This window comes from Rhinoraja longicauda, chromosome 12 (assembly GCF_053455715.1).
Source record: "Rhinoraja longicauda isolate Sanriku21f chromosome 12, sRhiLon1.1, whole genome shotgun sequence".
NCBI classification, from domain to species: domain Eukaryota; kingdom Metazoa; phylum Chordata; class Chondrichthyes; order Rajiformes; family Arhynchobatidae; genus Rhinoraja; species Rhinoraja longicauda.
In genome coordinates this window covers 28,130,837-28,145,586 of record NC_135964.1, presented here as the reverse complement: position 1 = coordinate 28,145,586, position 14,750 = coordinate 28,130,837, and the positions used below count along the sequence as shown (strand labels likewise).

Below are 14,750 nucleotides of genomic sequence, written 5' to 3'. Positions count from 1 at the left end.
AAGGCAGAAGAATGGGGTTGAGAGAGAAAGATAGATCAGGCTTGATTGAATAGCAGAGTAGACTTGATGGGCCAAATGGTCTAATTCTGCTCCTATGACTTATGAACAGCACCATGGGAGCACTGTGACCAGATGTTTACAGAGGCTCACCTGAAATTTCTGAAGGGCAGGTATTAATGACCTCCCAATACTGTAAATAAGAATAATTAAAAAAAAGAAATATCTGAGATTATGTTTTGGTCCTCATTTTGAATAAAATGCAAAAGGTAGAAGGATATTTGTTTTTTATTCAAATTTAGAGATGCTTTATAAGATGCAACCATATCAAAGACATTTAAAATAAGAAATTAATCAAGGTTGTGTAACATATAAAATTCCTTATATATTATAAAGTAATAGAGCATAAATAATGAACTTAGATGCATGTACACAGGGCATCTTATAAAATGACTAATCTGGTAATTGTTCATGATATAATTAGTTAAAACCTTTTGATAAAATATACCCTCTGACACATATGGCAACCTAATCACAAATATTTGCCCATTACACAATAATTGGTAGGTGAGAGTACCCACCTGAACTGCTGACCACTATTTAAATACCCCAAATTTGTCAAGCTCTGAGATCAGTGCTGGCTATTGATCTTTGCTGGCCTCTCTCTCCACAGTGTTTCTCAAGAAGGGCAGTAAAGGGCAGAAAGAGACAACACAAAGGGATTTCCATACAATGAACACTGAAGGGGGTAGGAGGGAGGGAAGGAGAATGAATGAAGTGAGACCAAAGATTTTTACAGCTGCCTTCTTCACAATGCATGAAGGGAACATGGCGGTTAGAACCAATTACCCACAAGGTGGACTTTAGCTATATTCAGTGTGCTAAATGTTGACTTGTTAATAGAAAGCAAAAAAAAAATAAAGGTGAAATTGGGGCATCCTTGCTTTAGGAAACTTTTGGAAGTTTGCTCCCCTTTCAAAACTTAAAATCCAGGCTGCATGATTCACAGGGGGAAAAGCAGGATTCTGTGGAGGCACCAAGGAGAATGCTGGTGGCGAGAGTTGGTGAGGAAGTGAAGGTGAGAGGCCAGTTACAGAGCTTGACATGTAGATCTCATGACTCTGATGAGCCTTGGGTCTCAAAGGGATAGTCTGTGGGTTGCTCTTCCCTCGAGTAACTGCAAGCCACAAGTCACAATGGAGGCAGCAGTGATTCCTAAATGTAGCAATGGTTTTGGCAACAAACATTAATCAGAAATTACACCAAACCCATTGACATTTTTTAAATCTTTGGAATCTGGCACAAGTCTGTTTGGCTTCAGATATTCAGAAATATCTACAGATATAATGAGGTTGTTTGATAAATTTTGTATGGCTTCAAACAGTTTACATTTGTTTTCTGTGGTTCTGACGGAGTGTGGAGCATTTCAAGGGAGTGAACGGCACCCTCCTGTACATTACCTTGGCAGCTTGCTTTCGCTTAAACATTGCCCACGTCCCACATCGGTGCATAACAAAGGTAAATGTTCAGACTGAAGTAGCCATTCCTTTGGCAAACTCAGCATATAGCAAGATGGAATATTAACATATAAAAGCTTGAGAAACCACAGTGGCCACCCGTCAGTCCACCACCGCGAGGTCCCAGAGTCAGATACAAGATTGTCCCTGCCACCTGACCTTGATTTTTTAATAATACAAATATTATTTAAAATAGGCCTTTTAAATAAAAACATAATTAAAATGGAAAAGATGAAAGGAAGTACGAGCGGTCTTGATGGGCGTGATTGCACAGCTGCTGCAGAGGACAGGGAACTTCCCGCTGGATGTTGTACCCTCTGGCAGAGTGTGGCACCAGAGTGTGGCACCAGAGTGTGGCACCAGAGTGTGGCACCAGAGTGTGGCACCAGAGTGTGGCACCAGAGTGTGGCACCAGAGTGTGGCACCAGAGTGTGGCACCAGAGTGTGGCACCAGAGTGTGGCACCAGAGTGTGGCACCAGAGTGTGGCACCAGAGTGTGGCACCAGAGTGGGGCTCTCTGAAAGCCCTGCCCACTGAAACCTATATGTTTAGTAATGTGGAGTCGCGAAAATCAAAGTTTTAAAAATTACGCAAGACTGCCTTTTAAAATCAACTGGCTGTTTTCAAACACGTTTCCCTTCTCTATTGCTTGCTGCAGACTTCCCACACATGAGGGGGCAGGGAAAACCACCCTGGGGCAGTGACAGACAGTGAGACACAGCTTCACACCTGGGGGGTAGACCAAGCCCACACTCACACACCTGGGGATATATTGGACAGAGTTTCTCACTCACACACTTGAGATATATATTGGGCACTCTCGCACTCATTCACTTGAGGGTTTATAATTGACACAGTCACAGTCACACAGCTCAGGGTGTACATACTGGGCATAGTCACATGCACACACTTCTGATTGTACATACTGGCCACAGTCCGTACTCACACACCTGGGTGTACATTCTAGGCACAGTCACACCTACACACTGGGGGTGTATATAGTGGGCATAGTCACACTTACACACCTACGAGTAGATACAAGGCACAGTCACACACACACATTGGGACAGTCTGACACACAAAGCCACAGTCAACACCTGCACATGTGTACTGAGTAAACCATGTGCACAGACCACTGTGCATGCTATTACATGTTTATCAGGCATAAAGCCTTCTTGTACAACTGGTCCGTATGTTGGGCAAGCAGCCATTCATTACTCCCACAAGGACTCTTGCGGATCTGGGCACATGATATCAGACCCAGAGGACACATACAAGGGGATGTAGACCCAGGTTCTGAGTCATTTCACACACAGGGTATTCTGCCAGCACAGAGACAAATCCGCACACTCAGACATGACTGTCACTTATACACTGAGACACATGCATCTTGTGCATTCACACTCATGTATGCAGGCACTCATGCGCATTTCTACACTTGGGCACACACCCCAGTCGAAGGCTTCCTTCCCCCTCCCATCAGTATCTTCACCAGAATGGCCAAAGGCAAAGCTTGCTCCAACTAGTTTAAACACTTAAGATTATAATATGTTAACTTGTGTACGATTGTCACGATGTTTGAGATAACAGGGGTAAAGCTCCCACAGTGGTTTGTAGCTGAATCTTGTTTCATAAATTGTCAAAATACTTGGCATGCAAAATAAGGTTTACAAAGACAGGAGGCCTCCACTAAAGCAGGAACTGGGTGTAACCTTCTGCTCCCGTCACAATGACGTCCATCCAGATCCGCATGGTCTCAGGAGAAGGTGCCACCATATAGAAGATTCTGTCCCGGGTTTTCACACTGAAGGTAAGCAACGGTTTGGGGCTCTAGGAAGAGAGACAGCACATATTCAAAGCACGGCAATTGTTTAGCAGGGCGTCCACTCTACACTCAGCTGCTATCCTGAAGGAATCTCACTGTCCTCTTTGAAGGCTCGGCAGCCTAATCTACACTGCTCAGCAGAAGACCCCTGACTCTGGACCATGTCCTCAGCTTTCACCCTGGGAGCTCATGATCCCGCATCGAATTAAGGTGAGACTTCGCAACAGAAGCTGGGGAAATAAGGCAAACTGCGTGGTAACTGTACAGGCAGCACTGAAGCAAAGAACTATAGTCCATTGCCCATCGTCTGACCAAATGGAGCACTGTATAGGGAAGGAACTATAGGAACAGAAGGATAAGGATAGCCAAGGTAAGGCAACCTTGGATGACCAAAGAGGTTAGAAATGTGGCCAGTACGAAAAATGAAGCTTCTGTGAGGTTTAGAAAGATGAAATCAGATGGTTAAATATATTTACCGGAATATAAAGCAAGTAGGAAAAAAAGATAGGAGATAGTCAAATCCTTTTCTCAGGGTAGAAATGTAAATTACTAGAGAGCATAACTTTAAGGTGAGATGGACAAAGTTTGAAAGGAGCAATGTGGGGCAAGTTTGTTTACAAAGAGAGTGGTGGCTGCCTTTACTGAATCAACACCATTCTACCAGCAAATGAACCACCCTGCAACAACTAGAGAGCAGTCCTAAACTACCATAGATTGAATTAACATTTTGTTCAAGATGGCCGCGCCGTTGTGTTTGGCTGCCTGCCACTGTATGTTTCTTTTTTTTTCCTAGTCAGATGTGCAGCACTTTGGTCAACGTGGGTTGTTTTTAAATGTGCAATACAAATAAATTGACTTGACTTGACTTGACCATCTAGCTCTGCACCTTATGATATTGTGGGAAAGAACAGAAGTCCCTCTACCTTGTGTGCGCTCTTCAAGTGGTCGTAGTACACTTCCTCGATGGCTTGGAAATAGATCACCCCTTTCAATTTGGTTTCATGTTTATCTGTGGAAAAAATAAAAGTCAGTGCTTGGCAAATCAAATCACACAGCCCAGCCTGGGATTTAATTCCTGACCCCCCCTCGTTACATGACCACCATCACCAGCGTATTTCAGCAGATTGCCTATTGGCGTGGTGGAGATTGGTGAGGGGGTGGGGGGGGGGAGGGGCATGAGCACCTGAACTTGGAACATGGCTGTGGTAAGCGGGGGAATATCTGCAGCAAGAGGGAGTACCATCTGGGCTAGTGAGGTCCAAGAACAAGTGATGAGTGGACGCAGGAATTATCTGGTGCAATTTGACTGGGGAACTGCACTCTGTGGTACATCGGGGGCAAAATAAGGTGGTAGAGCAAATGGATCATGTGACTTGATCATTAAAGTACTGAAGAACAAAATAAGTCATTTCCCTTCACCTTCACACAATGCTCCGTGTGAAGCACACTTCAAAAGGAGCATCAGGAATTGGACCGGGTGTAAAGATCAGTCAGAATTGAACCAGGGATGAGTGACTGGAGGTTGTTCTTGGACCAGAGAAGATCGTGACGGTTCGGGAGAGGTGGTCAATATGAAATGGTTTGGATGATGAAATAGTAACTACAGCCTGGCAACAGACCTGCGGTAATTGGTAGAAGAACTGCAATCCATGAGGCACCCGAGTTAATGTCGGGAATTCATTGATAATGGAAACAGATATAACAGAAGCGACTGACTGGGTGGAAAGGCCGTGCAGGGTTTGTGGGGAGAATGGGAAGCTGGGCTTGGTTGGATATCTCCAATGAAGGACAAATGCAGGAGGCCATGAGAAGACCTCACCCGTGAACATGAGAAGCCTCACCCTGGCTAGCATGAGGTGCGGGTGCATCCGTGTTCACCCACCTGCGTAATACGAGAACGTCCGCTTATTTCGATCAAAGACGAACCAGCGCTTCTTCCAGCTTTTAATTTTGCCCCCCATCTTAATCAAAAATCCTCTGCAGGTCTTCTCAGTGAGGGACACATGGTAACACGTCTCGACCGTGTGACCTGCAGTTTCGATGTGAGTTCGCAGGTCAAAGTCCTCCCTCCTGACCGGGAGGTAACGAGTCAGCGGTCTGGCCTGTGGACATGAGCAAAGCAGCTGAAGCCACTTGCACCCAGTGCCTGCACTATGCTGCTGCCCTGACTATGCTTCTGGCTGGCCCAGCTATCAGGCACCCATCCCACCAACAACTAGAGAGCTACTATCTACCTCTTTGAAGATCCTCCAAATATCTTTAATCAGACTTTACTGGACTTTATCATGCACTTAACGTTATTCCCTTTATCATGTATCTGGACACTGTGGTAGGCAATGTGTTGTCCTTCCATTGACTGGTTAGCATATAACAAAAGCCTCGATACACCTGACAATAAACTACATTAAACTAAACTACTGCTGGTCCTCATTCCATTGAGTATACAGCAAACACAATGAAGCACAAGAGACTGCTGATGCTGGGAATCTCGAGCCTGAGAGTGGAGGGGGGGTATGGGGCAAGTGCTGGCAAGTGATAGGTGGACCAGGGTTGGAGAGGTAGATTGGCAGGTGAGTCAGTGGAGGGGGTAGAAGGGAAGTACAGCATGGAAACAGGCCACCAAGTTGTTGGAGCTGCAGTCATCAAGGCAAGCAGAGAGTGTTCCATCACGCTTAGAGATGGTGGGTGATCAAGAAGGCTTTTGGTACATCGGCTTTTTTCAGCCAGGGGAATGAGTTTGGGATGTTATATTACAGTTGTACAAGATGTCGATGCGAGGGGAAGGATGACACAAAAAGTGTAGTAACTCAGCGGGACAGGTAGCATCTCTGGAGAGAAGGAATGGGTGACGTTTCAGGTCAATACCCTTCTTCAGACTAGTCAGGGGAAAGGAAAACGAGAGATATAGACGATGATGTAGAGAGATATAGAAGAATGAATGAAAGATATGTGAAAAGTAATGATGATAAAGGAAACAGGCCATTGTTAGCTGTTTGATGAGAAGCTGGTGTGACTTGGGTGGGAGAGGGATGGAGAGAGAGGGAATGCCGGGGTTACTTGAAGTTAGAGAAATCAATATTCATACCACTGAGCTTGTTCTGCTGGAAAAAGTGCAGAGAAGATTTACGAGATGTTGCCAGGACTTGAGGGCCTGTGCTAAAGGGAGAGATTAGGCAGGCTAGGTCTTTATTCATTGGAGCGCAGGAGGATGAGGGGTGATATTACAGAAGTGTTTAAAATCATGAGGGGAATTGATAGGATAGATGCAGAGTAGGGAAATCAAGAACCAGGGGAAATAGGTTTAAGGTTAGAGGGGAACGTGAGGAGCAACCGTTTCATGGTGGATGGATGGTGGTGGATATATGGAATGAGCTGCCAGAGGAGGTAGTTGAGGCAAGTACTGTAGTGACATTGAAAATAAATTTAGACCGCAACATGGATAGGAAAAGTTTGGAGGAATATGGGGTAAACAGGCTGGTGTATTAGTGTAGATGGGGTATCTTGGTCAGCATGGTCAAGTTGGGCTGAAGAACCTGTTTCCTTGCTATATTACTCTATGGTGGAACGTCCTTGGGGTTATGGAAGGTGAGTCAAGCATCGCAGGATCTTCCACCTCTGACTTGTTGTATTTACGTGGCTGGTTCATCTGGAGAAATCTGGCCAGAACATTCCTGGGAATATTGGCTCCGGAGTCACGGATCAAAGCATCAGCAGCACACGAGCTGAGGCTGAGGCAGGGTGAACAATGCCGCAGAGGAACTGACTGGTCTTAGTGATGGCACAGATGTGTGGTCAGTGGCTGATCATGGGTTCACCAGGGCAGTGAACCATCACAAAGCAGGGTGGGCAGTGGCCAGAGTTTACGCAGATGCACAGAGCCTCTTGCTCAGAGTAGGTGAATGGTGGACCAGAGGACATTGGTTTAAGGTGAAGGGGAAAAGATTTAATAGGAATCTGAGAAGTAACTTTTTCACACAAAGGGTGGTGGGTGTATGGAACAAGCTGCCAGAGGTAGTTGAGTCCCAACGTTTAAGAAACAATTAGACAGGGTATGGATAGGACAGGTTTGGAGGGATGTGGACCAAATGCGGGTAGGTGGGACATGTTGGCCAGTGTGGGCAAGTTGGGCTGAAGAGTCTGTTTCCACACTGTATGACTCTATGACTTTATGACTTTATGTAGGGGGAGCAAAGGCACTGGCGTTAATCTTCCAGATACTTAGAATCATCGAGTCGTACAGCACTAAAACACACCTTTCGGCCCACCACGTCCATGCCAATCTTTTTGCCCATCTGCACTAATCCTGTTTGCCTAGATTAGGACTGTATTCTAAGTCAAGAGGCTGAGGGGAGAACTAATAGAAGTATATCAATTTATAAGAGGCACAGATAGAGTGGATAGTCAGAATCTTGTTCCCATGGTGGAAATGTCAAAGACTAGAGGGCACAGCTAAAAGGCGAGACGGGGAAAAGTTTAAGAGAGAAATGTGGGGCGAGTATTTTTACACAGAAAATGTTGGGTGGCTGGAATGCACTGCTGATATGATCGTGGTATTTAAGAGGCTTTAGATAGGTACATGGATCTGCAGGGAATGGAGGGATTTGGATCACGTGCAGGCAGAGGACATTAGTTGAACTTACCATCATGTTCGGCACAGACATTGTGGGCCGAAGAGCCTGTTCCTGTGCTGTATTTTTCCATGTTTTACATAATCTCCCCCCATAACTAAAGTCCTCCAATCGGGGCAACATCCTGGTGAATCACCTCTGCGCACTGTCCAGGACAAGCATATCTTTCCTTCACATCCTGAATACCGTGAGATCAAGCAGGCACAGGGCTTTGGGTCTCTGATTGTTAGCTCCCTATAAAAGATGATGCCTACAGAGTTCGGCAGAATCTGTGCCATCAGCAAGTGGCCAAGTTCCAGGCTGCCGCTGACAGCTTTAAGATCTAGGTGCTCCAGGGACTAGAGTACAAACAGCTCCTAAATTCGTCAAATACCTGCCATCGCTGCTTTTCTCGTATTTTAACCTCCTTCTCAATCAGCTGCTGCCTGTGCTGAGTCTCTTCGTGCAGCCTCTTCTCCAGCTGCTCCCTACGGCATCGCTCCTCTTCCAACGCCTGCTTCTTCACCTCCATCTCTCGCTCCTCCAGAAGGGGAAATAAACACCAATCAAACATTCTTGCAGAAAAAATACATAATAATATTCACCACATGGAACGTGATGCACTGCCACCGTGGTCCCTGTAAAACCCCCCTCCAGCACTAACTGTCATTGGAACTAATAACATACACAGCCAGCATCAGAGTCAACACGACCACTCCCAACGCCACCCGGTATAAGGTAGACGTTAGGTTTGCCGTTACACTTTGCCTGTGTTGGCTGTGCTAAATGCACAACATGTGGGCTGTTCTGTGTGCCTCTCCTCAGGCTTCAGGGAGACCTTATGCTGTCTATGGCTGCCATATAGACCATATACAGTCATATAGAGTCTCTGACTCTATGTGGCAGGTGACCATGGTTGTATGTCCTCTATTGTTGCACAACACAGGACATACAACCACAGTCACCTTCCACATAGTCATAGAGCCACAGCATGGAACCATGCCCTTGGACCTAACCTGTCCACGCTGACCAAGGAGGCATCATGGGCTAGTTCCATTTGCTTGCATTTGGCCCACAGCCCTCCTATCCACATATCTGTGCAAATGTCTTTTCATTATTGTATCTGGTTCTAGATATTTTCTCTGACAGTTAATTCCATTTACAGATTAACCCCTGAGTGAAAAAGGTGCCTTTGAGGTTCCCCTTGAATCCCTTCCCCTGCACCTTAAGCCTCTGCCCACCAGTTTTGGGTTTTCCTTTATGCTGGGAAAAGGAGTGTGAGTGCTCACTTTATCTATGCCCCTCATGATTTTGTGTACTTCCAACATCGCCAACACCCGCTAACATCCAGGCTTCAGTGTCTACCTCCCAGTTTCACCACTGGCAGGAGCAACACCACAGGCCAAGTTGGAAAGGTTGCAATAGGTTCGGATAACCCACACTACAACCACTCCCAATTCCCGATGTTTCAGCACCTGGATCACCAGGTGATGTTTGTCAAGCTCCCCATCTGCTTGCCAGCCCTGTCATCCATCAATTTCTTTCAGCATAAAAGGTGACCATGAAATCAACTTCATATTTAACCCCACCCAAACGTTGTAGGAACAGCACTGTGTGCAGGGAAGAGGAATTCATGATATTTGACTCTGCATTAAAATTTGATAAGCAAGTCAACGCTGTGGTAAAAGCCAGCTTCTTCCAACTTCGAACCATAGCTAAAATCAAACCTTTCCTCCAATTCGACGACACAGAAAAAATCATTCACGGTTTCATTTCCTCCCGCCTAGACTACTGCAACTCCCTATACACTGGGATCAGCCAATCTTCCCTGTCCCGCCTGCAACTGGTCCAAAACGCCGCAGCGAGACTCCTGACGGGTACCCGTAAAAGGGACCACATCACCCCGATTCTGGCCTCTCTCCACTGGCTCCCTGTACGGTACAGAATCAACTTCAAGCTCCTCCTATTCACGTATAAAGCCCTAAATGGACATTCCCCCCCCTACATCAAAAATCTTCTAACCCCCCTCTCTAACTCCAGGTCCCTCAGGTCGGCCGACTTGGGGCTACTCACTATCCCGCGGTCTAGGCTTAAGCTCAGGGGTGACCGCGCTTTTGCGGTTGCAGCTCCTAGACTGTGGAACAGCATCCCTCTCCCCATCAGAACTGCCCCCTCCATCGACTCCTTTAAGTCCAGGCTCAAAACCTATTTCTACTCCCTAGCGTTTGAGGCTCATTGAGGAGGTGCTGTGAACTGTTTGCGTGCCACTGTTTGTTTCATTTTTTTCCTTAGTACCTAATCAGATGTACAGCACTTTGGTCAACGTGGGTTGTTTTTAAATGTGCTATACAAATAAAATTGACTTGACTTGACTTGACTTGACTTGACTTGACTTGACTTGACTTGACTTGACTTGGTGTTTGCAGTGTGAAATCACAGCAGCAACTTAGTATCGGAGACAAGAACTCACTCTGCTTTCGATCAGCCACGCCTTCTCAGCCTGCGCCTCCTTCAACAGACGCTCCATCTCTTCCAGTTTGGCGATGTTGAACGTACTGGCACTGCACAAGAGCACAAAAGATAAGTCGATACGTTGATGATTCATGGTGCAATGAGAGGTGATTTAACCCATTCTGTCTGTGTTGGTCAAGAAGCAATCAACCTAGCCCCACCAACACTGGGTCCAACGCATGTCACAGCTCTTCAAGTACAGCCCGGCTACTGCTTAAATGACACGAGGGCTTCTACCTTCCTCCTCCCTTTCAAACCATGTTGCAGCCCCCCACCAAAACTTTGTGGGAAGTGACACCACGTTGATGGAGGGAAGTCCCACAATCTAAATTGGACTGGCAAAAACACCCAGCGGCCCGCGTGAGAAGCTGTGAGGAAACATAGAAAATAGGTGCAGGAGGAGGCCATTCGGCCCTTCGAGCCAGCACAGCCATTCATTGTGATCATGGCTGATCATCCACAATCAGTAACCTGTGTCCAACTTCTCCCCATATCCCTTGATTCCACTAGCCCCCAGAGCTCTATCTAACTCTCTCTTAAATTCATCCAGTGATTTGGCCTCCACTGTCCTCTGTGGCAGAGAATTCTGCAAATTCACAACTCTCTGAGTGAAAAAGTTCCTTCTCACCTCAGTTTTAAATATCATATCATATATATACAGCCGGAAACAGGCCTCTTCGGCCCTCCAAGTCCGTGCCGCCCAGCGATCCCCGTACATTAACACTATCCTACACCCACGAGGGACAATTTTTACATTTACCCAGCCAATTAACCTACATACCTGTACGTCTTTGGAGTGGCCTCCCTTTTATTCTAAGACTCTGGGCCCTGGTTCTGGAAGGAGCAGGTGAGAGCAGTTCTGATTCAGATTAGTTTATTGGTGTCTATACCAGGGTGCCATGAAATTCCTTGTTTGGATGAAGCTCACAGAGTGCACAGTAAACTTGGTAATGACAGAGACAACAAGTACAACAGAATGGTGCAAAGACTGAATGTGAAATCTGAAGTAGTGGGAAAAAAAACACGTGCAATGACAGAATAACCAAATGAGGTAGAGTTAAGAGTAATATTACGTGGCAGCTCCTCCGGGAAGGTGGTGTGAAAGAGATGATTGTTCAGAAGTCTAATAGTAGTGGGTTGATTGATTAGTGAAAATATTTAACGCAAGATATTATTTCGAGAAATTTACTAAATGAAGTACAAGCAGTCACTGGGTTATGGAAGACTTGACCTGCAGAAATCTGACATTACATAAATGTTTAACCGGAAGGGGGGGAGGGAGGGTGGAAGGAGGGGGGAGGGGGAGAGGGATGGAAGGGTGGAGGGAGGGGGAGGGATGGAGGGACGGAGGGAGGGGAGGGGAGTTAGGAGGGGAGGGGAGTTAGGGGGGGAGGGGTGAGGGAGGTGGGGAGGGAGGGGGGAGGGAGTTGGGGAGAGGGAGTGGGGATGGAGGTGGGAAGGAGTGGGGAGGAAGGGGTTGAGGGGGGAAGGGTTTACATGATATTGAACTATTTTCTTCCAAACCCCAAATTAGCGATAACCTTCAACTGTGAAAAGAATGCAGCAGTCAGGTGTATAAAATCAGTGGATGCTGTCAGTTCTATAACTTTGTTTACTCACGTAAACAAGAGGATTGGGAATGTTACCACTCCACACAAAAAAAGATATTTCTTCCCCAGGTCAAACAACATTAAAAAATATCTCAATAGAAATTCTTAGTTTGAACATTTGTTACGATTGAAGTCAGAAGCTGTCGATAGTTTAAATGCAGCAATACAATTGATGGCATTTTAAAATAGAAATCAATTAATCAATTAATAATCATTTACATTATACTCAACAAAATTTGCTGCCCTTCTGCTGCCAAGGTATTTTGTCCTTCCTTATCCATATGTCACATTGTAATATCTGTAATATGGTTTTTTGGTGAAATTGCAGTGAAATTACAGAGAAATGAACTTACGGACAGTTCTCAGGAACAGAATCTTTATGTAACCTGGGGACTGGCTGGATTCCAGAGATCAGTGTAAGGAAATACATTAACCGAGTTCCAAAGAAAGACGGGTGTGTGGGTTGAAATTGAGTTAAAGAGTAAGCACAGGCACAATGGACTGACCGACCTCCATGTTAAAGATCTATGCTACACAGAACCTCCCAGTGAAACCAATGGCATTGAATACACAAGAGCAATGGTTGAATTTAGACATGCTTAATCCATCCACTGGGGAGCGCTACAAGGCACCACTTACTGGTAATGCAAAGAACGCTGTGAACAGCTCGTCTTTTGGAGGAGCAGGAGGAATCAGAGGGATTATGGAGCTGAGCCATGGGGACAGGTTCTAGGCTTTAAAACATGGAAGGCACTGTGTGTAAGCTGGCAGAGCTGCTGCCTCAGAACTCCAGTGACCCAGGTTCAATCCTGACCTCAGATTGTGTGCTGTCTGTGTGGAGTTTACACGTTCTCCCTGTGACTGCGTAGGTTTCCTCCGGGTTCTCCAGTTTTCCCCACATTGCAACGATATGTGTGTTGATAGGTTGTACTTGGTTACTTTACTGCACCTGATATGTAGGTGAGTGGTAAAATGTGGGGGAGGTTTATAGGTATGTGGAGATTAGTGTAGGATTAGTGTAAACGGGTGGTGATGATAAGACTCGATGAGGCCCAGACCCTATTTTATCCTGTTTGATACCTTGACCAGACAGATCAGCCTCTGCTCCTCTTTGCAATTATTCTTTTGGTAAATTTATTGGATCTGGGTTTCAATAGCAATGGAATCTGACAAGGAGAGGTGATAAGGGAGGGATAGTGGGCAGATGGGAGCAGAAGGGGGATGGTATCGCGTGGATTGAGTGCGTGGGTGAATGATACATGGAATTCTGTGGCTTCTAGTCACAGATACAAATCTGTTTTCAAGGTTTAATCATACTGGTTATTACACTTGGCTTAATATAAATGTGGTGGCTGAATGGACAATGTGGCAAGTTTCTGAGGCACTCAAATGCTAGCGGAAATATATCAAATTTGACTCAAATTTGGTTTTAAAAAAGTATCGCAGTTATGTGATTCTTCCCCTGCCTCAGCATTTCTCAGTGCTTTACAACCATTAGCGTACTTTTGAAGTGAAAATCTAAAAAAATGCATTTACTGGAAACACTCGGCAGGTCAGGCAGCATCTGTGGTAGGAGAAACAGAGTTGACAGTTCAGGCTGAAGACCCTTTGTTGAAACTCCATGTCACTTCCCACGGATGCAGCCTCACTTGCTCAGTATTGCAAGTACAGGCAGTATTATCGGACAGAAAACACAGGCCGACACTTTCTGCACAGTAAGATCCGACAATGTCCTTCCCCGCCTCCCTCTCATCCTTATCTACCCAACTCTTCCCCCACCCCCATCAACTAGTTCCTTTCCCTTCCCCCACCTCATCCATCTACTCATTACTCACCTCTCCCTGTTTTGAGCCCCCTGTTTTCCTTTCCTTCCCACTCCCCCCACAGCCCCATTCTCATCTACCCACCATCCCACTGACTGGTTCTACCTTTCGTACCAGATTCCACCACCAGGTTCAGGAGCAGCTACTTTCCTACAACTATCAGGTACCTGAACCGACCTGCACAACCCTAACCCTACCTCAGCAACGGAACACTACGACCACCTCTTGCACTCCCATGCAGGTTTTTTCTAATTATGTTAGTAATTGCATTTTTCTTACTGACTTGCAGAATTAATGCATCATTTACGTTTTTGTGTGTTATTGGCGTCTATATGCTTGTGATGTTGCTGCAAACATGATTTTCATTGTAACTGTACTTAACCGTCCGTGCAGATGACAACATACTTGACTCAACTTGACATTTGCAGCTGTTTGTCTTCTCTATTTGTCACATCCAGCCTTGGATGCTGTCTCCACACTTCTCTCCCTGACTCATCCTCCAATCAATCCCTCTCACTTGGTAGCTCTTACCCCACTGCTTCCTCCCACCTCTCTCTACCAGCCATCTCCCCTCCTCTCCATCAGTCTGAAGAAGGGTCATGGCGATATGGTGGCGCAGCGGTAGAATTGCTGCCTTACAGCGCATGCTGCACCGGAGACCCGGATCGATCCTGGCTACGGGCGTTGTCTGTACAGAGTTTGTACGTTCTCCCCGTGACCTGCGTGGGTTTTCTCCGGGATCTTGGGTTTCCTCCCACACTCCAAAGACGTACAGGTTTGCAGGTTAATTGGCTTGGTATGAGTGTAAGTTGTCCCTAGTGTGTGTAGGATAGTGTTAGTGTGCGGGGATCACTGGGCGG

The 14,750-nt window shown here is 46.0% G+C and overlaps 1 protein-coding gene across 6 annotated transcripts in view; it reads right to left on the bottom strand.

Annotated features, from left to right (window-relative positions):
• Positions 1-361: 361 nt before the first annotated feature.
• The window catches only part of phldb2b (pleckstrin homology-like domain, family B, member 2b), a 114,862-nt gene continuing 100,473 nt past the window's right edge, over positions 362-14,750 (bottom strand). For all 6 annotated transcript variants that reach the window (XM_078409307.1, XM_078409308.1, XM_078409309.1 and 3 more), the window contains 5 exons: positions 10,417-10,507; positions 8,341-8,487; positions 5,222-5,441; positions 4,263-4,348; positions 362-3,344 (listed from right to left, as the gene is read on the bottom strand). In XM_078409307.1, coding sequence (XP_078265433.1) covers positions 3,204-3,344; positions 4,263-4,348; positions 5,222-5,441; positions 8,341-8,487; positions 10,417-10,507 — 685 coding nt within the window. In that variant the 3' untranslated portion in view covers positions 362-3,203. The remainder of the gene's footprint in view (positions 3,345-4,262; positions 4,349-5,221; positions 5,442-8,340; positions 8,488-10,416; positions 10,508-14,750) is intronic.